Here is a 26,370-nt window from a genome sequence, read left to right on the forward strand (position 1 = left end):
TGGCTGACAGATGGAGACATTGGCAGCTGCATCAACACGACGAATAGTCCATACTTTCTGGATCAAACATACAGCTTTTGCAACTGTCATTGCATTAAGAAGTCGCATTGCATCTGCTTGGTGGAACACCATGTCCACAAATAATAACTGCAAATAAAGACTTTGGCAAATCAACATACATGTCACCCTCACCCTTTTCCTTGAATGATTTTTTTAAGTGTTGCACTCACTGTAAGCGAAGACCTCTAGCCATGTCATAAGACCACAGGTTCAGTCTGTATCAATACAGATTTAACATACCGGATGCTGATCCACGTAACCTCCTGACTATCTTGAACAGTGTATGAGACAGTGATTTACGATGTGGTGGACATATTTTTCTTCCAAACAATTTGCTGAGGGTTTGAAAATAAACTGACACCAAACTCATGTGAATGAAAATATGTTTTATTTGAGTCGGAAGTCTGGATGTTACAGCAATGTCAAATTACCTGCGGCGTGCGTCGCCGTCAGACGCCGCAGACTTCGCGTATCCAGTCGCGCACGTCGGCCACGTTGACGTAGACGTCGGCCGGGCGCTGGAGCGTGTTCCAGTTGCCGGGCCACGCGCGCACGCCCAGCTGCACCCCGTCGGCCGCCACCAGCGCGCCGCCCGACTCCGCCACGCACATCGGCGCGTGTCCGCGGTCAGCGGTGGGCACCGCGCACACCATTGTGGGCCTCAGTGCCAGCCCGTACATCGCGTCACACTCGTCCCACGACAGCACCGTGCTGTTGGTATCCACGGGACCATTGTAGCCGTCCGCCGTATGGCAGAATTCGATCAGCATGCCTGTAGTTCCTGCGGTCACTTGATCGGTCGGTAAGGCGATGGGCTGTGGAAAAACAGACGTAAGTGGAGAAAGTCAAGATCTCCATGTGGAGGAAATAAAAATATGAAATACGTTTAAGGCGGCAACAAATGAAAACGAGACAACAGGAAAAAGTTGGCCAGGTGCGAGTAGGGCTTTCACACTGAGGATTTTGTGCACGCTCGATTATGTACGACAGTTCTCGACGATTGCTGCCTGTTATAGACATTGATACTCGCAAGGTATTGGTCCCAGGGATTCCGAGACTTTCGAGTATGTTTTAATTTCATGTTCGAACTCGGATAGAAAAAGACAAAAATATTTATTTACGTGAAACAATTACAGAGTAATAATTTTCCGATTTTTCTCCAGTACTTGCACTGTGAAACCTTGCTTCTGATCAAATTTCGTGATTAAACGTGAACGGAAAGTACCTTGTGGGTTTTAGTTAGAGAATTTGCGAGTATCAAAGTATATGTCATAAACGGCAGTCTTTTTTGGCTGCACTTACTGTACTTGGAAGCTTCAGCATTTTACAACGCCAAGGAAACGTAGACCTTAGTAAGTGACAGAAATTTCAAGTTCTTAGGTCTTCTTGTTCCTGAGAAAACGGATTTTTTAACAGTTGGACACATAGACAGATGGTATTGCAGGTAGTTTTCATACACAACGAATTCCCTCCACCAAAGGCCTGTAGCACGCAGATAGCGCGACCAAAGCAAAATTTTGGGGCCCACAGATAAAATGCAGTCTAGTGCGGTAACTCGTTTTCGGCACCGGCCTTGCAGCTCTTTCTGGATGGTCGAGGCAGTTAAAGAAGTCACAACGATCAGCCTGACAAAGCTACAACATTCTGTACCGCCGAAAGTGAATTACCACTAGTTAACCATGGCTGCCCCATTTTATTTTGGATCGTTTGCGACGTCCTACAATCCTGTGTCACAAGAATTTTATGCGTACAACAGCTACCTGCTGACATACTCCTGCAAACTACAAACACCTGATTACATACATGCCTTTCTCTAGAAGAAACAATCAGAAGCTACCCCTAATATGCACCTACTGACTTTGCTCCGGACCCGAAACTGATCTTCCCCTTTCTCGATTTGTACCAGTCTTTCCGTTATTCTGTATGTCAACGGTTTCTGAAAATGGTTTGGTGTTTAGCCCCAAACGCAAGTGAAACGTTGGCAATAAGAGAGTAGGAAGTTTTGAAATACACTGCTACAGATTAGTTCTGACCATTGTTTGGCTAGATCCGATTCCTAATGAGGAAGTACTGAATCGAAGAGGGTACAAAGAATTTTATAACATAGTTTGATTGAGAAGTTGGGTCCATTGATACGAAGCCATCCTGAGGCATCAAAGAAATAGTTGCCCGCATCTCGTGGTCGTGCGGTAGCGTTCTCGCTTCCCACGCCCGGGTTCCCGGGTTCGATTCCCGGCGGGGTCAGGGATTTTCTCTGCCTCGTGATGGCTGGGTGTTGTGTGCTGTCCTTAGGTTAGTTAGGTTTAAGTAGTTTTAAGTTCTAGGGGACTTATGACCACAGCAGTTGAGTCCCATAGTGCTCAGAGCCATTTGAACCATTTTTGAAAGAAATAGTTACAGGAATGTGCTGTAAAGTAATGCCCCCGAATTTTTTATGTGAAAATTCCTAAAGGTTTTTAAATAAAATAAGAGTTACTAACGTTCTACATCTTTATGAACACATTTTCCCAATGAGACGTCACTTTGTTGGTAATGTTACTGTAGGATGTTTGTCGTGATGGAGTCACATCACTACCTCTCCTTGCACTGCTTTATCACTATCAAACTGAAGTCCTCCACAGTGTTCTTTAAATTCTGAAAACAGATTTAAATCGTATGGGGCCACGTCGAGACTGCTGAAGAAGTCACACCACTACCTCTCCTTTGCACTGTCTTATCACTATCAAATTGAATCCTCCACAGTGTTTTTTAAGATCTGAAAACAGATTTAAATCGTATGGGGTCAAGTCGGGACAGTATGAAGAATGATGGATGATAGTGAACACAATTCGTCGGCTTGTTGCAGGTGTCAGGGCACTTGTGTGTTTCCAGAATGAGATTTTCACTCTGCAGCGGAGTGTGCGCTGATATGAAACTTACTGGCAGATTAAAATTGTGTGCCCGGCCGAGACTCGAACTCGGGACCTTTGCCTTTCGCTAGGAGACGAGATACTGGCAGAAGTAAAGCTGTGAGTACCGGGTGTGAGTCGTGCTTCGTTAGCTCACACCTTTGCCAACACTTATCTAGCCTCTCGCATCCCCCACCTGGCACAAGTTCTTCCTATGCCGGTGGTGTTGGCCCGCCGAATCCTGGCGGCACTAGGATATTTTGTGAGCACAGGTCTGCTTTTTAAGGTAGGATACGAAACCCTCACCCTTCCTCGTAGTCGTGGAGGTCTTGGACTCGTCCACGTACGCGACCACGCAGTGGCTATTTATGTAACCACAATGATAAAGATGTGGACACGACACCAGACAAGTCTGACGGGCAGCTTGATAGACGAACTCGCTCCAACTTCTCTTTCGGCTCCGGTAGCGGTGGCTCACATCTCACCATCGCTTGCCCATATGCGAACCTTCTTTGTGGAACACAGTTATGTACATATGGAACTACCGACTTCCAGGACGGCGACGGCACGTGATATATATCACATCTTGACTCGACGACGGCCGAATAACGCCGTAGAGTGCCGCCAACCAACAGTTACGTGGTCAGTGGTATGGCGTACAGTGCACCACCCACACCTTGATACGGGAACGCGCGCACTGTGGTATCAGGTGGTAAATGGGAAATACGTGACTCGTTCCAGGTTGCATAAAATTCAAATGGCGGACGAGCCACTGTGTCCGCAGTGCAATGTTATAGACACTGAGGAGCATCGCCTGATATGCGGTCCTTCGGCGGACGTATGGTGTTTGGTCAAAAAAATGATCGCCTTCCTCCTTCGGGTGGGGCCGCAAACAATAGAACCACGCACACTACTTCTCCCAGATAGGACATATTATCCCCGAACGAAGACAAACGCAGTGACTTGGATTCGAGGTTTGGCTGTGCGTTATCTTTTCCGAGACGGCAGTAAGAATGTGCTTGACTTTTGGGCCTTACTACAGGAACATCACTCACAGCTTATGAGACATCCGAGATATCGACCATATTACGCCAATTTTTTAGGGAGTGCCTTCCTTGATCCCCCACCTAGTTGGGGTGTCCCGGGTAGGAGAATGTAATTATTGTCTATATAAGTATCAGAACACGAAAGGACCAGGACAGTGGAGAGGATCCACAAACACACGTGAAGACGTACCCGACACCAACGCGAGGTATGACGGGATTAGTGAGGTACGCGCCTAAAAGAGGAACGTAGAACGTTATTGTTTTGTACTGACAGAAGAAGGATATTTTATTTTATTTTTTTTCACTATTATGTAAAAAAAAAAAAAAGAAGTCCACTTATTTACGTTTCCCAGCAACTTTTATTTTATAAAGTTATCGTCTTATACATTTAAAAACAAAATGCTAGAAGCAGTTTATGTTTGTATTAAAAAAAAAAAAAAAAAAAAAAAAAAGTGGCCAGCGTGACGGAGTGTCATATCTATGGGCTCGGGTTCGATTCCCGGTTAAAAAAAAAAAAAAAAAAAAAAAAAAAAGTGGTCAGCGCGACAGAATGTCAATCCTAAGGGCCCGGGTTCGATTCCCGGCTGGGTCGGAGATTTTCTCTTCTCAGGGACTGGGTGTTATGTTGTCCTAATCATCGTCGTCATTTCATCCCCATCGACAGGCAAGTCGCCGAAGTGGCGTCAAATCGAATGACCTGCACCCAGCGAACGGTCTGCCAGACAGGAGGCCCTCGTCACACGACATTTATTTACTTTCATATTGTCGAATCAGATTACGCCCGTAAGTTCACTACATAAAAAACTCTGTTAATCTGTCATATCTAGAAATGGTTACTGTATTTTGCATTCCTGCGCGACACCCTACTATATAAGCCAGAATAAAACCAGCTTGAGCGTTAAATAATGTAATGTTTGTGTCCCTCGTACACGCGAAAACTGTCTCCGTTCATCCACGAATGAACGCATAGCGCAGAGCTGGCAGTTTACTCAACAGTAATCACCGTCTTTCTTCAGTACACATTGGTACGCTGCAAATATTTAAAATGCGTAAGTCGTGTCCTCGCACTCGAAAGCCAATCCACCAGTCTCCAACCATCGTCTCCGCCTCATCGCCCCTTCCCCTCGATTGTTCACTTTCAATAGTCTTAACAAGTTATCTTGTGCCAAAGGTATACAGGGCGATTTTTTCCACCGCGCACAAAATCCGGGCATTGATCGATGAGAGGGTCGCCAACGGGAAAGGTATAATGAACTTATGTCCGGAAATGCATGGTTTCCATGCTAACGATCATTTATTCAACCATATTTTGTTGCAGAGACTGCGGTGTGATAAGCGCTGTACCACGCAGCCACAGTTAAAGTATGGACGCTTCCTCACGGAGGGTGGTACTGCTCCCTCGTTCGTCATACCCTACCGCCCTCTCCTCCCACAGCAATTGGTAATCTTGTGTGAGATTCACTTCCCTTGCTGACTCACCTTGTAGTGGATGTGATACAGTGTTGTACACAAAGGTTTCGCATTCCGGGATGTGCGTCATCCATCCTACTCACAGATGATACCACCTTTACACGGAGTGGTAACTTCAACTTTCGCAAAGTCATCTGTATGCATGTATTAAACCGGGGACCTACAAACAACGGAAAGGCTTCGTCCCGCCGTAGCCCTCAGTGGTTCCAAACCCCAGAACAGCCCACAGCAGCCCACCCACCCCACTGCCGCCCAACACGGAACCCAGGATTATTATGCGGTTCGGCCCCCAGTGGACCACCCCTGGAAATTATAATAAAAAAAAAAAAAAAAAAAAAAAAAAAGTTGGTAGAGCACTTGCCCGCGAAAGGCAAAGGTCCCGAGTTCGAGTCTCGGTCGGGTACACAGTTTTAATCTGCCAGGAAGTTTCCCTTGTGTGTTGTCTGGCATTGTCGAGCTGAAGGAGAAGGTGCTCCACGTGTGGACGAACTCTTCGAACAGAAACTCGACTACTGCATGATGTTTCTCATGCACCAACATAGTTACACTCGCACCATGCTGCGTGCAACAATTTAGAGCCCTCTAGTGGCAGAGGACTGCAAATGCATAGACATGAAGAATAATGATCTAGAATGTTGATAACGTTTGTTTTATTTGAAGACCTTTCAGATATTTTACATAAAAATTCGGAGGGAATTTCTTTCAGGACACCCTTGTAAACTGGTAATGATGGAGAATGTAGGAGGAAATTAAAATTCCTAGATGTATCCAAAGATGTAATGCAGAATATAGATTCAAGCTGATATATACTGGAATAGTAATGCAAGGATGAAGAGACTTGCACAGGATAGACTGTTGTGGAGAGCAGCATTAAATAAGTCTTCCAACTGAAGATCACAGCATCAACAAAAATTTACTTAGCCTCGCTACTCACCACAAGTGTTTGTCAATACAAATTTCTATATCACAGTGATGGAAATGTACAGTGACAAACACGTATGGCGCAGTATGGAAGCTTGCATCAAGTGATCAAGTGTACTCATTCAATTACACATGCTATACCTTCTTACTGCAACTTAGTCTCCCATACAAAACTCATATAAAAGCTAAATTTATATTTCATGAACTAGACACATCAGAATCCATGTGACAATCATAATATGAGCCTAGGAACGAAAAAGTAAAGAAAATCGATGAAATTTGGAATGTTACCATATTATCAGTAAACCTTGACACACAATCTATAAGAAGTCAAACAAATAACACACTTTACATCGAATTCCTGAAACCATTCCGGTTAAATCGCTATATCACATGATATAGTTACATGAAAGTGTACGAATTTTATTGATAGGCAAATCCAATAAGCAAGCCAGCATTACATAAATATAAACCACTAACACTCACACTAGTAATTGCATGCAAGTAATTTCCCAGACCCAAGCTAAGAGACGCAGTTCTGACTGAAGGGGAATTTTGCGATGGCAACACCCGTCCCACTGTTAGCCCAAACCCTTCACAGCGAGACATTCAGTGGACACAATGCGACACTGGAGCCACTGCGCAGACCATTGGCAAAAGCCGCCATAGTCCCTGCATTTAACGAAGACCTTTTGGAAAGCCTTTCTACAGGAACACGGCTGGAGATGGCAGATAAACGTCCAGAAAAATCCAACTCAAAACACTGGTGACTCACTGTGGCCACCTGCGTATAAACCCGTTTGCAAAAAAGCTGTTTATCTCAATATTACGTGGCAGAAGTTGAACTCCGCCATATGAAAGAAATGACGCCTATGATAGCCTACAGAACCTCTATTGGGCGGAGTTATAACAAGTACGAGCACTCTGATTGGCCAGAAAGAAAAAATGTAGCCACTAGCTTTGATATAAGCAAATTGCAGACAGAGAAATTGGCTCCTTCTATTGCAGAAAATCGTCGAGTGTTTGAGCGAGGTGACTCCCGCCACTAATTATGTGAACACTTGCTTACAGGCTTGTCTTAACTCTTAAGGAGTTAAACTCCAAAGTCTCCTAGTATGGGAAATTGCACCGAGCATTGACAGTTAACGCTTGTGAACAATTTGTGGGCAACGATGTATGCACTATTCCAACAACATAGCATGTACCATGCCAATTAACTTAGTTAGGGAACAACTACGAGTCTCGGGCTCACCAAAGACGTAGGAAATGCATCAGACTGGTGTTTAACAGTCGAGAGAGATTTAGAATAGATTCTCAGATCCACAGCTCGCGCCAACAGCAGCCACTGCCGCCACCAACAAAAGGTAAACATGCACACTCGCGCTACGCCAACGAGTGACATTCAATTGACACTCAGAACTGCGGTTGTCTCCGCCTCTACTATTTTTTTGATACATTCAACCATGACCTGCAGTTAAACATATTCACGACTGTCAAGCTTAACTGAAAGGAAAACAAGTTATATATCCAATCTAATGAAAAGGACTGATAAGCCACTGTGGAGTGCTTTATACTCTGAAATTATTGAACTGTTTTAATTGTGCAGTTATATTTACGTATTCTATACAGACCCCATTCATTTCTGGGTATTTTAATTGTGTATTTCAACTTAAATGATATCCCTGGCCCCAACTGTATGTAATTTTATCGACCTCAAGACGTGGTGATCAACCATCTTTTCTTGGGTTTTCGGCAAGGTCTCTCGCTAAGGTGTGACGGTGGAACTTGTATGCTTGGGGCATTGATCTCCTTAGGGATGTACGAATTTCTGCTCTCTTTTGCTCGTTCACTATTGAACGAAGAGTGCAACCACCTTTGTTTCGTCAGCACTTTCCACAGTGGATTATTAATCCTCTTCGTCCGACGTGCTGGGACTAAATGATGTCCATTCATTGTCTTATTTGCTTTTCCTGGTACAAATGTTCTCCTTAACCTTCTTGATGGGTTTATTAAGTTCAAAATGGTTCAAATGGCTCTGAGCGCTATGGGACTTAACATCTGAGGTCATCAGTCGCCTAGAAGTTAGAACTACTTAAACCTAACTAGCATAAGGACATCACACACATGCATGCCCGAGGTAGGGTTCGAACCTGTGATTGTAGTGGTCGGGCGGTTCCAGACTGAAGCGCCTAGAACCGCTCGGCCACACCGCCCGGGATTTATTAAGTTTAGTAACCATCGTCACTATGATGACTTCATGAACACTAATTCTTATCTTTACGCTGACACTGTATGTAAGGCCTGGCCTATTTGTAGCTAAAAGTTTTGAGATATTGCCATTTTATGTGCGCTGTCGACCTAGTTGTTCGAGACAGTTTTTCGGAAAACGTGTTCAGAAGCACTTCGAGAAGACTGTGTATGGTGGAGAGGCTGATCTTGTAAAGTTCTTTTCCTCCGTTTTCGTATGGTGTAACGTAGATGAATCTGTCGGGCCACGTGAACTCTCAAAACAATTAACGTTGGAGTTACGAGAATACTCATTAGTTACAGGAGTCCCCACATAGTATGAAAATAACAACTAGCCTATTCAAACACCTCATAATACCGGGACAGACACATTTACGATGAGTGTTGCGGCACAGTCCTGCATGAACCAACCCTTGGTCTTTTTGTTAGTGGTTAATTTCTTAGAGAAAGGTTGCGGTCACAAGTTATTGTGTGGTGGAAAATACCCGTACAGTAAGTCGTGTTGCACGAAACGCCCACCACACTTCTACTTTCACATCGCAGAGGCTAGATTGTCTGCCACTGTCCGAGTGGCTGTGTCTATTCTCACGCTACAATGGGCAAAGTGTGTCTCGCATACGTGAAACGCCGAGTACTTCTATAATCGATGAGGTCTACGGCATCCAAGAACAGTAGCCACTTGTTCAGAAAAACGGACTCTTAGCGATGAGTACAGGTTGCACTCCAGTGACATGGTTCTGGCGGGCAAAGGTAATACATATTATGTGTTTCAGAATAACATTAGACATCAGTTCATTGTAAAATCAATAAATGACTTTTCAATAGCGGCGTTGACTTATTTAAAGACTTATAAAGTTCCCAACTGCTCGTTAGTTCTCGCGTTTTACTAAGGCGCACTTTTCCAGAGCACCATCCGCTGTTATCTGGACTGCATGGACAGGTAGGCGGCAATGGGTAGCCGCCTCAGTAATTTTGCACTGGGGCTGCACACCACAAGACTGAGGCCCCATGTCATTGCGATTTACGGCTACGATTAATTTACTTATCATAGTTAGCATTTTTCCCCCAATAGACGAGTACTTCTCAACTGAAAATAACTTCAATTACGTTTCGTGATGAGAAACTGTATTACTACGTAGACTTGCGTTTTTTCGAATGTAGCGACGCAGATTACGTTTTAACACTGCGTCGCCATCAAGATCACTACCTAAGGAGGACTAGGAAATTCATAGAGGGGTAGGGGCTTCTACTGTGGCTTCTGCTGGGTTTATCTTAAGGTTTGTCTAGAGTGGTTTGGAGGAACAAAGACAAACGTCAAAAAGTGCGGAATTCTACTCGTCAAGAGTAAAAGTCCGATGCCTCAAACTCTATCGAGATTGCGTATTGACATAAGCGACCACCCACCACAACGAGACCATGGAATGATTCCAATCAGAAGTAATCACCACGGCGTTAACACATTTATCCCACTGGCACACAACACAATCAATTCCTGTTTTGTAGGGTGCTGTTGGCCGCTGACAGATCCACAACCAGACCCACTCTTGCAATTCCTCGTCCGATTGAAACCAACGTCACTACATATCTTCCCTTCGGTCGCCAAAGTTACGAAAATCACACGGTGAAAGATCCGGGCTGTATGGAGAATGTTGTAGTGCTTCCCAACCAGATACCTGTAGCGTAGTCTTCTTCCGATTGGCGTCGTGGGGGCGGGCGTTATCGTGTAACAGGATGATTCCATCCGGCATCATTCCGACAGCCAGAGGACAAACGGCAAACCATCACTGGAAACATCCCATGTCTCCCTCGCCAAAGAACTCCAAAAATGTTCATACAAGTTGCGGTACGGTATTGATGACCTCCTTCTTCAAGTGCAGGGACAGTCTGCACGCCGTGTCCCTTGAACGCGGAACAACAGTCATTGCACAGCTCAATGAAGACACTCTGCAGAATCTGCGACGCGCCATAAAGTCGAAACACCCAGGAGTGCTATCAGACGGAGTCATCCTGTTGCAAGTTAATACCTGCGTCCACACTGTCAATTAGACGAAGGCTATACTTCAGCGATTTGGTTGGGAAACACTGCAACGTCCTCTGTACAGCCCGGATCTTCAGCGTGTGATGTTCACATCTTTGTCGACCTGAAGGAAGACTTACGTGTACGTCGGTTTCAGTCGGACAAGGAAGTGCAAGTGTGGGCGCAGCTGTCCATCCGTCAGCGGACGACTGCGTTCTACCAAACAGGAATTGATCGCCTCGTCTCCCAGTGGGATAAATGTCTTAAAGTTTGTGGTGACCAATGGAGCTGTTCCATGGTCTCGTTGTGGCGGATGTTCGGTTATTATTTGACTTCCCCTTATAAAATAAGTAAAAAATTGTGGCTAGCCGCTGTGGCCGAGCGGCTCTAGGCGCTTCAGTCCGGAACCGCGCTGCTGATATGGTCGCAGGTTCGAATCCTGCTTCAGTCATAGATGTGTGTGATGTCCTTAAGTTAGTCAGGTTTAAGTACTAAGTTCTAGGGGACTGTTGACCTCATAGTCCCATGGTGCTCAGAGCCATTTGAACCATTTTTGAGATGAGCAACAAATTCACTTTCGACCGTACGTTTACTCTTTGATTTCTTCCTTATCTTTTAACTGGCGATGGTTTTATGCACGTCTAAATGTGGATTTCCTGAATCTCGACGTTGTTGTTTGCTACACAGAGGATGTCGGTTAGCTGAATTTCGCTCGGTGCCCACCTAATCTTACTGCTTTCACGATGATAGCTCCTCTAACTTCGAGGAGCAGAAACGTACCTTGACAGTGTCGGTGAATAAGAAGGGCTGGTAAACACGCATCACAGCGATGTCGTAGCGGCGACTGAATGCGTCGTAGTCGCCGTGCAGTACGTAGGAGCTGACGAAGTGGACGGCGCTGAACCTGGCTCCCGCGCCGGCAGCCAGCAACATGATGAGCCACGGGCTGGTGTGCGCCACGCAATGGGCTGCGGTCAGCGCCCAGTAACTGCTGATGATGGAGCCGCTGCACCCCGTAAACGGCCGCAGCACGAACACGTGCCACGGGAAGCCGACCGTGTCTCCAGCATCTTCGTGCCTCAAGATTCCATTCAATGTCGAATGGCTTTTCCTCAGTAGACACTCTGAGTGTACCACCCAACCTGAACGAAAATGAATGATGCGTCAATGTTCAGTGTACTGGGTACAGCTCGCTAGAGGCGTGTTTGACAATGGGCAATAACGTGTATTATTATTATTATTATTATTACTATTACTATTACTATTACAACACTAACTTTTTCTCTACGTGTTACCTGCAGTTGAGTATTTCTAAAAACTGCCCGCTTATACACGTATCTATTCCAGTCTTTTATTAGTCCAACTCCTCTGTCTATTTCTCTCCATCCAGCTCTTCCTTTCCAATTCTCTGTCCATCCCCTCCACCCTCCAACCTCTATCCAACTCCTCCTCCGTCCTCCTTCTCCTTCTTCAAAAAATGGTTCAAATGGCTCTGAGCACTATGGGACTTAACATCTGAGGTCATCAGTAGTCCCCTAGAACATATAACTACTTAAATCTAACTAACCTAAGGACATCACACACATCATGCCCGAGGCAGGATTCGAACCTGCGACCGTAGCAGTCGCGCGGTTCCGGACTGAAGCGCCTAGAACTGCTCGGCCACCGCGGCAGGCTCTCCTTCTTTCCTCTACGTCCTCTGCATTCCTTTCTCTATCCATCTCCTCCCATCCCCTATCGATGCCAATCTCCCACTCATCCATTTTTCTGTCCATTTCCCCCTATATCTGTGCCCTCTCTCTCCATCTCCTCTCTGTGTCCATCTCCTCCCGCCTCCTTGCTGTCTGTCCATCTCCTCCTCCACACTTCTGGCTCCATGTTATCACCCCTCCCCAATAGGATTCTGCTGCTTCTTACCATAACAGTATTTCTTTCCGTATAGTGACTAATATGTGTACCAAATTTCGTTGAGATCAAGATGAACTTTTTACCTGTGGGTTTCTCCACGTAAACACATGTCAAACATATTTTGCGTGTATCAGCACGCATGTTTCATCTGATTCTCTAGCGAATTTCGCCCTGCAGTTTCAATTTCAAGTACTTCATTGTTTATGACTTCATACCCCTGAACAAATTTGCTGGTACCTTCAATGGTATCTGTGAGTATTGTCTCCAAAATGTATAGCGAACACAGCTAGGAGCAAAGAAGTAATAAATTTAAACGACATGCTTGATATGGCAGTTTGCTAGTACGAATAGTGAAAATGTAGTAAGCGACAAGAGTTTTGCGTTTCAATGTTTTGTGGGGAATGTCAGCTAGGAAAAGTTTCTTGAAGGTTCGAAAGTAAGTGCAAAATTTGATGCAAGTCACTAAGTGCTCTCAATCTCAAATGTTGTTGTTGTGGTCTGCAGTCCAGAGACTGGTTTGCTGCAGGTCTCCATGCTACACTATCTTGTCCAAGCTTCTTTATCTTCGAGTAACTACTGCAACATACATCCTTCTGAATCTGCTTAGTGAATTCATCTCTTGGTTTCCCTCCGATCTGTACATTCGATGCTTCCCTCCAATACTAAATTGGTTATCCCTTGACGCCTCAGGACGGTCCTACCAACCGATCGCTTCTTTTAGACAAGTGGTGCCACAAATTCCTCTTGTCCCCAATTCTATTCAGTACCTCCTCATTAGTTACGTGATCTACCCATCTAATATTCAGCATTATTCTGTAGCCCACATTTCAAGAGCTCCTGTTCTCTTCTTGTCTAAACTATTTATCGTCCATGTTTCACTTCCATGCACATCTACACTCCATACAAATACTTTCAGAAAGGACTTTCTGACACTAACATCTGTACTCGATGTTAACAAATTTCTCTTCTTCAGAATCGCCTTCCTTGCCATTGCCAGTCTACATTTTATATCTTCTCTACTTCAACCATCATCGGTTATTTTGCTCCCCATATAACAAAACTCATCTACTACTTTAAGCGTCTCATTTCCTAATCTAGTTCCATCAGCACTGCCTGATCTAATTCGACTGCATTCCATTATCCTCGTTTTGTTTTTGTTGATGTTACTTATATCCTCGTTTCAAGGCACTGTCCATTCCAGTCATCTACTCTCCCAACTCCTCTGCTGTCTCTGACAGAATTACAATATCATTGGCGAACCTCAAAGTTTTTATTTCTTCTTCATGGATTTTAATCACTACTCCAAATTGTCTTGTTTTCTTTACTGCTTGCCCAGTATGCAGATTGAATAACATCCGGGATAGGCTACAAACCTGACCCACTCTGTTCTCAACCACTTCTTCCCTTCCATGATCCTTGGCACTTTTAGCTGCCATCTGGTATCTGTACAAATTGTAAATAGCCTTTCGGTCCCTGTATTTGACCGCTGCCACCTTCAGAATTTGAAAGAGAGTATTCCAATCAACATCGCCAAAAGCTTCTCTAAATCTAGAAATGCTAGAGACGTAGGTTTGCTTCCCCTTAATCTATCTTCTAAGATAAGTCGTAGGGTCAGTAATACCTCGCGTGTTCCAACATTTCTATGGAATCCAAACTGATCTTACCTGAGGCCGGCTTCTTCCAGTTTTCCATTCGTCTGTAAAGAATTCGTGTTAGTATTTTGCAGCCGTGACGTATTAAACTAATAGGCCGATAATTCTCACACCTGTCAACACCTGCTTTCCTTGGCATTGGAATTATTATATTGCTCTTGAAGTCAGGGGGTATTTCGCCTATCTCATACATCTTGCTCAGCAGATGGTAGAATTTTGTTATGGTTAGCTCCCCCAACGCTATCAGTAATTCTAATGGAATGTTGTCTAATGCAACGGTCTTGTATCCACTTAGGTCTTTCAGTGCTCTGTCAAATTCTTAGCGCAGTATCATATCTCCCATTCATCTTCATCTACGCCCTCTTCCATTTCCATAATATTGCTCTCAGGTACATCGCCCTTGTATAGACCATCTATATACTTTTTCCACCTATCTGCTTTCCCTTCTTTGCTTAGAACTGGTTCCATCTCAGCTCTTGATATTCATACAAGTGGTTCTCTTTTCTCCAAAGGTCTCTTTAATTTTCCTATAGGCAGTATCTATCTTACCCCTAGTTATATATGCCACTACAGCTTTTCATTTGTCCTCTAGTCATCCCTACTTAGGCATTTTGCGCTTCCTGTTGATCTCATTTTTGAGACATTTGTATTCCTTTTCACCTGCTTCATTTACTGCGCTTTTATATTTTCCCATTTCATCAGTTAAATTCAGTATCTCTTCTGTTAACCAAGAGTTTCTACCAGCCCTTGTCTTTTTACCTACTTGATCCTCTACGGCCTTCACTATTTATCTCTCTAAGCCACCCATTGTTCTGCTACTGTATTTCTTTTCCCCATTCTTGTCAAATGGCTCTGAGCACTATGGGACTTAACATCTGAGGTCATCAGCCCCCAGAACTTAGAACTAATTAAACCTAACTAACCTAAGGACATCACACACATCCATGCCAGAGGCAGGATTTGAACCTGCGACCGTAGCGGTCGCACGGTTCCAGACTGAAGCGCCTGGAACTGCTCGGCCACACGGGCCGGTGCAATTTTTGTCAATCGTTCCCAAATGCTCTCTCTTAAACTCTCTGCAACCTCTGTTATTTTCAGTTTATCCGGGTCCCATCTTAAATTCCCACCTTTTTGCGGTTTCTTCAGTTTTAGTTTACATTTCACAACCAATAAGATGAGGTTAGAGCCCACATCTGCCCCTGGAAATGTCTTCCAGTGCCATCAGGCCTCTTACACATATAAAACCTTCTTTTACGATTCTTAACCCAAGTGATAGTTATGATTAAGTGAGGTTCTGTGCACAATTCTGCCAGGCGGCTTCCTCTTTCATTCCTTACCCCCATTCTATATTCACCTACTACTTTACCTTCTCTTCTTTTTCCTACTATCGAATTCCAGTCCCTCCATGACTATTAAATTTTCGTCTTCCTTCACTATCTGAATAATTTCTTTTACCATATCGTACATTTCTTCAATCTATTCATGTCAGCGTAGCTGGCTGGCAAATAAACTTGTACTACTGTGATAGACGTGGGCTCCTAGTCTATCTATCTTGGCTACAATAATGCGTTGACCATGCTGTTCATAGTAGCATATCCGTACTCCTATTTTTTATTCATTATTAAACCTACTCCTGCATCACCCCTACTTCATTTTGTATTTATAACCCTGTATTTTCTTGACCAGAAGTCCTATTCCTCCTGCCACCGACCTTCACTAATTCCCACTGTAACCAACTTAAACCTATCCATTTCTCTTTTTAAATTTTCTAACCTACCTGTCAGATTAAGGGATTTCACACTCCACGCTCCGAGCCCTAGAAATCCAGTTTTCTTTCTCATGATAACGTCGTCCTCCTGAGCGTTGCCTGCAGGAGATCCGAATGGGGGACTGTTTTACCTCCGGAATATTTTACCCAAAAGGACCCCATCATCATTTAACCATACAGTAAAGCTGCATGCCCTCGGGAAAAATTACGGCCGTAATTTCCCCTTGCTTTCAGCCGTTCGCAGTACCAGCACAGCAAGGTCGTTTTTGTTAATGTTACACGGGCAGATCAGTCAATCATCCAGACCGTTGGCCCTGCAACTACTGAAAAGGCCGCTGTCCCTCTTCAGGAAGCACACGTTTGTCTGGCCTCTGAACTGATACCACTCCGTTGTGGTTGCACCTACAGTACGGCTATCTGTATCGCTGAGGCACGCAAGCCTCCCCACCAACGGCAAGAACCATAGTTCATAGTGGATGAACAAAGTATTTGTGCATCGTGGACTGCAGTTCTTTTCCATACCCACCCAAACCCATTTGACAATTAGGTAGCTTATGTGTTAGTGGAGAATATAAGCTATCTTCATTCTAAATCTCATCCAAATCCGTCCAACCGTTTCTGCATAAAGAAGTAACAAACACACACACGCTCACTAACTTTCGCATCATGTATCTCAGAAAATGAGTTCACTATGCTGGATTTCGTATTTTATTAGTAGCTAGATACTTCCCAAGCGTCTAGGACTGCGTGATGTGTCGAAGTATAATTCGTGCAGAACCCACTGAAGAGTCTTTATGTTGCCGGAAACGGATATTTTATTAATTCCAATGGTTTTCAAATGGTGTGTGTTTTGGCAGTGCTCTCACTGTGTCGAGAACCAATAGAGCCACTTTCATTGCCTTAAGCCAGCTTTATCGCAGTCCTCGTATCCATCACGTTTTTCAAGTTGCTGCCCATTAAATCTGCTGTCACTTGAAGTTCATAGGTTCTCCCAATGGTGAGGTGATCAGCCCTTCTGTCACCTGAGATGGCAAAGTTATGACGCACAGTTTCTTGATCTCCAGTTGTCATGTCTGGTGTATCGTGCTCCAATATGCCATCCGTGCAGAGTCTCACAGTAATTTGGTAAGTTTGTTTTCGACAACTTTTCTGGTTTGTGGCCTCACCATTCTTTGCCACCGCAGATGGTAATTTTGACGTAAGTTCCAGAGAATCATTCGTGCCACATCGTTGTGCCTCTGATTGTAATCATTCTGAGTGATATTTTTCTACGGCTCAAGATATATCATTAATTTTTTCCTCCGCTTCTTAGCACTGTCTGTATTTTAGGTCTTCTGTTGATTTCTAGATTCTGGCTTCGATTGCGTTACTTCTAATGACTAATTCCCGTGCAGCAAAAACCAGTCCTCCAGTTTCCCCCTTGAAGGGTCCGATAGCGTTTCTTTATCTTTTTTGCTTCAGGTTTGTCCCAGGACTGCCCATGCAGCGTATTCTTGCGCAGGTTGTCAAGTCGGTGTCGGAGAGCAACATTTGTTACAGAGTCTTGGTTTACTGTACTTTGAGATTTCTGTTGCGGACTTCTATCAGAGCTGATTATTCACTCTCTTTGACAATGTCTGCCAATGCATGCTGTATTTCTTCCACTATGTGCCTGGCTCGCAGGAGTCCTTTACAGCAAGACGGACCGTGTTACGAGCCAAGGCCGGTCCTGTCATTCGGCTTTGCTCGATCCTTCTCGGGAGTACCCGGAACAGTCTGACATTTCATTTAACATTGCGATGTGGCATTTTGTGGTCGACACAACTCTCTGAGCTCGGCAGAATCAAGATGTCAGCTCTGTTTAACCTTCGCTATTCCTTCAAGGTTTGAAGGACGTTCACAGGTCCAGTTGCTGTTTGTACAAAAGGAGGCTGTCCTGCGATCCATTGTCACAACCCTTTAAAATGAGTGGGAAAGTCAGAAGAGAGGGATGAGGGTTCTCAGTTCGCATAAGCGACAGGTATGCATATTTGCTACCAAACTACATCATAGTACCTTACAGAGAGAATTTAAACTTTTAGAAGGCAATGAAGGAGCAAATAGTTACGTATACAACAATCGACTGACGGGATTCCGTGTTCTGTACGTCAAGAAGCTCTCTGTGCTAAATTCACAGGTATGGGGCACTTGAAGAAATCGGTAAAGTCGTAACCATTATTCCATTTTCAGTTGCAACGGTTTTCAACGGAAACGAACGAAGAGTATGGAGACTTCATATATTACGACAAAGTGGATCGGTTATGTCTGTCTCGCTTCCCGCGCCCGGGTTCCCGGGTTCGATTCCCGGCGGGGTCAGGGATTTTCTCTGCCTCGTGATGCCTGGATGTTGTGTGATGTCCTTAGGTTAGTTAGGTTTAAGTAGTTCTAAGTTCTAGGGGACTGATGACCATAGATGTTAAGTCCCATAGTGCTCAGAGCCATTTGGTTATGTCTGGGGGATTCCTCGAACGATTTTTCGATTTAAATTTCGCTAATGTTGAATTTATGAAGGAAAAATATGTGCACGAACGAAAATTAGAACACCTGGGATCGATTGCAGACTTCGCATTTAAGTGGACTTGAACGCACGCTGTCCACAGTAAGACACTGCAAGGCAACGTCTTTCTAATCTGATGGGAATGAATTTAAAATGAAAATCACGTTGTAGGTGGGACACATACTGAGAAAGACAATCACTGTTCCCTACGCTCACTGGCGATGAAGAAAGTGCGAGGTTTGAAGAATTCATTGTGGCCTTGGAAAACTTACAACGATAGTTTTATAAAGGTATTGAGGACACTGCCAATCTTAGGTCTGATTTCGAGAGCGTTTGCCACTTCATTTGAAAGCACCCCTGTCCATGCAAAGATATAACTGATTAACCTGCAAGGTAACTCCAGTTTCAATTAAAAATATTTTTACATTAAAAGTGTCCAGGACGTCTACAGTGCTTCTCACAGGTAGATTTTCCAAGTCTCCGTAATAAGGTTGTAAAAGTGCTATAATACGTCGAGCGACATATTTATGTAAAAGAACTTTTTTCGATTAAGAAATTGAACAAGACACAATTACGATGCAACTTGACTTTGAAACGCTGTGAAATTGTCTGCATATGTCCGTAAGCTAATAGTTTGTACCAATAAAGATTTTACTGTGTCTTCAGCGCGCCAAAAATAATTAATTAAAGCTGGAAACTTCTTTTGTTTCTGAACTGTGTTGTTGAGAAACGTGAAATATAAAACGAAGTCATATGCAATACGACTGTACTGCCTTTCAAATAGTGCACGTTTGCTATTTTCTTCTCTCCCCGTTGAGCTAGGCGGTGCAGTGGTTAGCACAATGGACTCGCACTCGGGAGGACGACGGTTCAAACCTGCGTCCTACCTTCATGATTTAGGTTTTTCGTGATTTCCCTAAATAGCTTTCAGAACCTCGTTTACAGTAAGCTGCTTCTCATGCACGGAGATGTTACGTTACACGCCGCCATGTTCCACACTACAATTCAGAGCCCTCTAGCGGGTAGTGGGTTACAACTTGCGTCAGCGAAGCGGGAACTTCGAACGTGTAATATGTATGGCTTACATACGTCAGATATTTGAAATATTCGTTGAAAACTGCATGAAAGCCTATGTACTAGGAGAATATACAACTGTGGATAAAATACTGCTTGCGTTCAGAGGCAGGTGCAAATTCAGACAATACATTCCATCCAAACCGGCAGATTATGGCATCAAAATATTTGCTTTGGTCGACGCAAAGAATTTCTATATCTTCAGCCTCGAAATATATGCTGGAAAGCAGCCAGAGGGACCGTTTCAACTGAATAATAAACCATTTGATGCGGTGAATTGGCTGGTGCAACCAATTTCAAAAACAAACCGTAATATGACTTTTGATAATTGGTTACGAGCTATGAACTAGTGTCACATATGCTGAGAGAACACAAGCTAACTTCTGTGACATCAGTGCGTAAGAACAAGTAGCAAATCCCTCCTGAATTTAGCAAAACCACGGTAGAGAAATCTACTCATCTAAGTTCGGTTTCGAAACGGATATTACACTTTTTTCTCATATGCTAAAGAAAAACAAAGCTGTTTTGCTCCTGTCTGATCTTCACCACAATGCCGAAATTGATGAATCGACAGAAGATAATAAGAAACCCGAGCTAAACACGTTTTTTAATTCTAAGAAAGCTGGAGCTGACGTTGCAGATGAGCTGTCATCGACTTATGATATAAGCCGCAACTCAAAGAAATAGCCTTAGACTGTTTTCTGCCCAATACTGAATATGGCCAGCATAAAATTGCTATTGTTCAGCGATCAAAGAACAATAAAAACCCAAAGTGTGGTAATTTCATAAAATCACTAGGCCGTTTGCTCGTCAGTGAACACTTGAGTGCACGACAAGAAATACCTCAACTGGCAAGCAATTTGCGTAAAGGAATCAGAGAATTTATTGGAGAATCTTCACAAGAATAGACTGCCGGACATCATGGTGAACGAAAAAGTTGTCAAGAGTGTCCCTACGCTAGGCACATCATGTTTGTGAAGGTTGGCATAAGAACACATTGTTCCATTCTGCCAACAATGTGCTATGGCAAGAGATGACTAGCAGCTTATGTCAAAGATTTATTGTTCATTTTGTGTTCGAAGAAGATTTATCTCGTATATACGTAGCATGGGAATGTATAGTTCTGCAGATTTTAAGAAATATGTAATGTTAAGAGCTGTTAAAAAATTATTCTTTAGACTTTATTTAAAAATTAAGTAATACAGTATTTGAACGGTTAATAGTGTTTATTTCTATGAAAATCCTTTAACTAATAACCCATTCATAAATTTACTTCGCATCTTTTGTTAAAATGTGCTAATAAATACTTAAGAAATACAAATGAAAAACAGGGTCAATATGACCCTCCACATCTTTGATGTACCCTTTTTATACCATATCCTCACCGAGTTAGATCCTGGCCCTAGATATTTAATGATGTGACTGTGTCGGTAACTTACTACTAATGCTATATGTGAACATTGGCCTAGTAGACGCCGATGAACGGATTTTTTTTTTTTTTTTTTTTTTTTTTTTTTTTTTTTTTTTTTTTTTTTTTTTTTTCATCATTCCTTTCTTGCGCTAACCTCTTCATCTCAGGGTAGCACTTGCAACCCACGTTCTCAATTATTTGCTTGACGTATTCCAATCTCTGTCTTCCTCTACAGTTTTTGCCCTCTACAGCTCCCTCTAGTACCATGGAAGTCACTCCCTCATGTTTTAGCAGATGTCCGATCATCCTGTCTCTTCTCCTTATCAGTGTTTTCCATATATTCCTTTCCTCTCCGATTCTGCGTAGAACCTCCTCATTCCTTACCTTATCAGTCAACCTAATTTTCAACATTCGTCTATAGCACCACATCTCAAATGCTTCGATTCTCTTCTGTTCCGGTTTTCCCACAGTCCATGTTTCACTACCATACAATGCTGTACTCCAGACGTACATCCTCAGAAATTTCTTCCTCAAGTTAAGGCCGGTATTTGATATTAATAGACCTCTCTAGGCCAGAAATGCCTTTTTTGCCATAGCGAGTCTGCTTTTGATGTCCTCCTTGCTCCGTCCGTCATTGGTTATTTTACTGCCTAGGTAGCAGAATTCCTTAACTTCACTGACTTCGTGACCATCAATCCTGATGTTAAGTTTCTCGCTGTTCTCATTTCTACTACTTCTCATTACCTTCGTCTTTCTCCGATTTACTCTTAAACCATACTGTGTACTCATTAGACTGTTCATTCCGTTCAGCAGATCATTTAATTCTTCTTCACTTTCACTCAGGATAGCAATGTCATCAGCGAATCGTATCATTGATACCCTTTCACCTTGTATTTTAATTCCACTCCTGAACCTTTCTTTTATTTACATCATTGCTTCCTCGATGTACAGGTTGAGGAGTAGGGGTGAAAGGCTACAGCCTTGTCTTACACCCTTCTTAATACGAGCACTTCGTTCTTGATCGTCCACTCTTATTATTCACTCTTGGTTGTTGTACATATTGTATATGACCCGTCTCTCCCTATAGATTACCCCTACTTTCTTCAGAATCTCGAACAGCTTGCACCATTTTATATTGTCGAACGCTTTTTCCAGGTCGACAAATCCTATGAAAGTGTCTTGATTTTTCTTTAGCCTTGCTTCCATTATTAGCCGTAACGTCAGAATTGCCTCTCTCGTCCCTTTACTTTTCCTAAGGCCAAACTGATCGTCACCTAGCCCATTCTCAATTTTCATTTCCATTCTTCTGTATATTATTGTTGTAAGCAGCTTCGATGCATGAGCTGTTAAGCTGATTGTGAGATAATTCTCGCACTTGTCAGCTCTTGTCGTCTTCGGAATTGTGTGGATGATGCTTTTCCGAAAGTCAGATGGTATATCGTCAGACTCATATATTCTACACACCAACGTGAACAGACGTTTTGTTGCCACTTCCCCCAATGATTTTCGAAATTCTGGTGGAATGTTATCAATCCCTTCTGCCTTATTTGACCGTAAGTCCTCCAAAGCTCTTTTAAATTCCGATTCTAATACTGGATCCCCTATCTCTTCTAAATCGACTCCTGTTTCTTCTTATATCACATCAGACAAATCTTCACCCTCATAGAGGCTTTCAATGTATTCTTCCCACCTATCTGCTCTCTCCTCTGCATTTAACAGTGGAATTCCCGTTGCACTCTTAATGTTACCACCGTTGCTTTTAATGTCACCAAAGGTTGTTTTGACTTTCCTGTATGCTGAGTCTGTCCTTCCGACAATCATATCTTTTTCGATGTCTTCACATTTTTCCTGCAGCCATTTCGTCTTAGCTTCCCTGAACTTCCTATTTATTTCATTCCTCAGCGACTTGTATTTCTGTATTCCTGATTTTCCCGGAACATGTTTGTACTTCCTCCTTTCATCAATCAGCTGAGGTATTTCTTCTGTTACCCATGGTTTCTTCTCAGCTACCTTCTTTGTACCTATGTTTTCCTTCCCAACTTCAGTGATGGCCCTTTTTAGAGATGTCCATTCCTCTTCAACTGTACTGCCTATTGCGCTATTCCTTATTGCTGCATCTATAGCGTTAGAGAACTTCAAACGTATCTAGTCATTCCTTAGTACTTCCGTATCCCACTTCTTTGCGTATTGATTCTTCCTGACTAATGTCTTGAACTTCAGCCTACTCTTCATCACTACTATATTATGATCTGAGTCTATATCTGCTCTTGGGTACGCCTTACAGTCCAGTATCTGATTTCGGAATCTCTGTCTGACCATGATGTAATCTAATTGAAATATTCCCGTACCTCCCGGCCTTTTCCAAGTATACCTCCTCCTCTTTAGATTCTTGAACAGGGTATTCGCTATTACTAGCTGAAACTTGTTACAGAACTCAATTAGTCTTTCTCCTCTTTCATTCCTTGTCCCAAGCCCATATTCTCCTGTAACCTTTTCTTCTACTCCTTCCCCTACAACTGCATTCCAGTCGCCCATGACTATTAGATTTTCGTCCCCCTTTACATACTGCATTACCCTTTCAAAATCCTCATACACTTTCTCTATCTGTTCATCTTCAGCTTGCGACGTCGGCATGTATACCTGAACTATCGTTGTCGGTGTTGGTCTGCCGTCGATTCTGATTAGAACAACCCGGTCACTGAACTGTTCACAGTAACACACACTCTGGCCTACCTTCCTATTCATAACGAATCCTACACCTGTTATACCATTTTCTGCTGCTGTTGATATTACCCGATACTAATCTGACCAGAAATCCTTGTCTTCCTTCCACTTCACTTCACTGACCCCTACTGTATCTAGATTGAGCCTTTGCATTTCCCTTTTCAGATTTTCTAGTTTCCCTACCACGTTCAAGCTTCTGACATTCCACGCCCCGACTCGTAGAACGTTATCCTTTCGTTGATTATTCAGTATTTTTCTCTTGGTAACCTCCCCCTTGGCAGTCCCCTCCCGGAGGTCCGAATGGGGGACTATTCCGGAATCTTTTGCCAATGGAGAGATCATCATGACACTTCTTTAATTACAGGCCACATGTACTGTGGATACACGTTACGTGTCTTTAATGCAGTGGTTTCCATAGCCTTCTGCATCCTCATGTCGTTGATCATTGCTGATTCTTCCGCCTTTAGGGGCAATGTCCCACCCCTAGGACAAGAGAGTGCCCTGAACCTTTATCCGCTCCTCCACCCTCTCTAACAAGGCCGTTGGCAGAATGAGGCTGACTTCTTATGCCGGAAGTCTTCGGCCGCCAATGCTGATTATTTATCAAAATTTAGGCAGTGGCGGGGATCGAACCCGGGACCGAAGACGTTTTGATTATGAATCAAAGACGCTAGCTCCACCCTCTCTAACAAGGCCGTTGGCAGAATGAGGCTGACTTCTTATGCCGGAAGTCTTCGGCCGCCAATGCTGATTATTTATCAAAATTTAGGCAGTGGCGGGGATCGAACCCGGGACCGAAGACGTTTTGATTATGAATCAAAGACGCTAGCCCTAGACCACAGGTACCTCTCCGCCATCGCACATATTCGAAAGGCATTCGATAGTATGCACCACTGTCGACTACTGGCGAGGATATGATCATACGGAGTATCTTCATTGATATGTGACTTACTTGGAGATACTTGGGGGAAATAGATTCCAAACTGGGCAGCGATAGTTTCACAGAAACTAATATCAGTGGTGTCCCATGGAATCCTGAAATTAGTAATCAGTAATGTTACCTATAATAAAGTTTCTTTGTTGGACGATTGAATAAAATTTCCACTTCACTTAATCAATTGCAACGCTCTTTAAATGAAAATAAAGGTAAGATGAGGCGCAGTAACATCCGATAACAAGATTTCTGGCAAATTTCTGTAGCCTATACAATTTTTTTTTTTTCAAAAAATTAATACTACCGAAGGAGAATGGAAAACTAGGATATGTGTAGAGGTTTCTGACAATGTGTAATGCATGTGCTAACATGAGAGAATACATGACAAGTGCGCCTAATTAAATACCACAGCTGTGGCGTCTGTTTACTTTATCAGGTAAAATGCACAGCAGATGAGGAATGACTTCAGAGATGCAATAATGAAATACTATAAGAGATGTTAATGAGAGTCTCTGGAGGTACGTTGCCCTCGTGATCCCCCGTTGAGTAAATTTAAAGAAATGGTACTCTAAAGACGACTGGGCAACAGCTCTGCTACCTCCATCCCATATTCCGCTTATGAATCAAGACGATTTGACTGGAATTGACCACAAAAATTATATTAAGCTAATGGACTAATATCCGTCATGAATGCCATATACAAAAGTAACCGAAACGGAGATTTTATAATTACCGCTGTCAAATACGCGGTAATGTTTGCTGAAAATGACTACGGTAGTGGAGGACGACTCTCGCACATCCCTATCTTCTAATTTCATCGTTACACTACTACATGTTGACTGTGGCAACACATACTTGTCATCTGACCTAGGAAAACTACAGACCTTAATTTCTATGTAATCCATTCTCTTTTTCATTTGCCTGTAACTTATCCCCAGTCACCAATCTGTTCCTCTTATTTTCACGTCTTTGCTTCAGACGTACCTAACGAGTTACAATGGACACATTGCCTCACATTTCGAGATTTATTACTTACAGTTAAATAAATCCAGAAAATATGTAGCATTAGTAATATGAGCTCGAGTCCTGACAAGCTTATGCGTTCTTTTATAGATACCTAACTGACTGACATTCGCAACTTTATCATGGAATTCACGGTATTTCATATTAGCAGAGGATACCACAAGAGAAAAATTTCTTCATAAGCCGAACTCACCAACAGCGATGATGAGAAGTGTGCCGTAGATACGCGCCATTGTAGCTTAAAACTCCAGCGTTCGTTCTCCCTTGTGCTGCAGGTTTGACGTGCTGTATTTATGGCAGAACAGGTGCTGCGTGCGCCTGTCCTACACATATCCAGGGAACGTCACGACTTGTTTCGAAAGTGTACTAAAATGTTTCTAGAGACGGACTGTCACTCTGTGTCGTGCTGTTTTTATCGTTTGCTCAGTGTCTCCTTGTTCATAGCGTGTAACTTTTCTCGTATTCGCATTGAGGCAGTTCTTTTTTTTCGTCCTTTTGGTTCATCATAGTATATGGACTGGTGCAGTAACTAAGCAGTGCTTTAAAAAAGAAGCCGTTAATTATGTACACACGTTATTTTGGATATATTAGTAAACATTACTCCAAGATAACGTCTTTCCTAAGGATCTGAACATGAGGAACTTGTTGTTTCTAAATTTCTGTAGCATATCTATCTCTTAGGAGTTTAACATGCGTAACGACACGTGAGAGA

At 43.2% G+C, this 26,370-nt stretch overlaps 1 protein-coding gene across 1 annotated transcript; it reads right to left on the reverse strand.

Moving 5' to 3' along the window:
- Positions 1-509: 509 nt before the first annotated feature.
- Positions 510-25,891, reverse strand: LOC124594885 (trypsin-4-like). Its single transcript, XM_047133360.1, has 3 exons — positions 25,852-25,891; positions 11,430-11,791; positions 510-875 (listed from the first exon to the last, which is right to left on the reverse strand). Exons 1-3 carry the CDS (start codon positions 25,889-25,891, stop codon positions 510-512), a joined length of 768 nt encoding a protein of 255 aa, XP_046989316.1.
- Positions 25,892-26,370: the final 479 nt, after the last annotated feature.

Source organism: Schistocerca americana, chromosome 1 (genome assembly GCF_021461395.2).
Source record: "Schistocerca americana isolate TAMUIC-IGC-003095 chromosome 1, iqSchAmer2.1, whole genome shotgun sequence".
Lineage (NCBI taxonomy): Eukaryota > Metazoa > Arthropoda > Insecta > Orthoptera > Acrididae > Schistocerca > Schistocerca americana.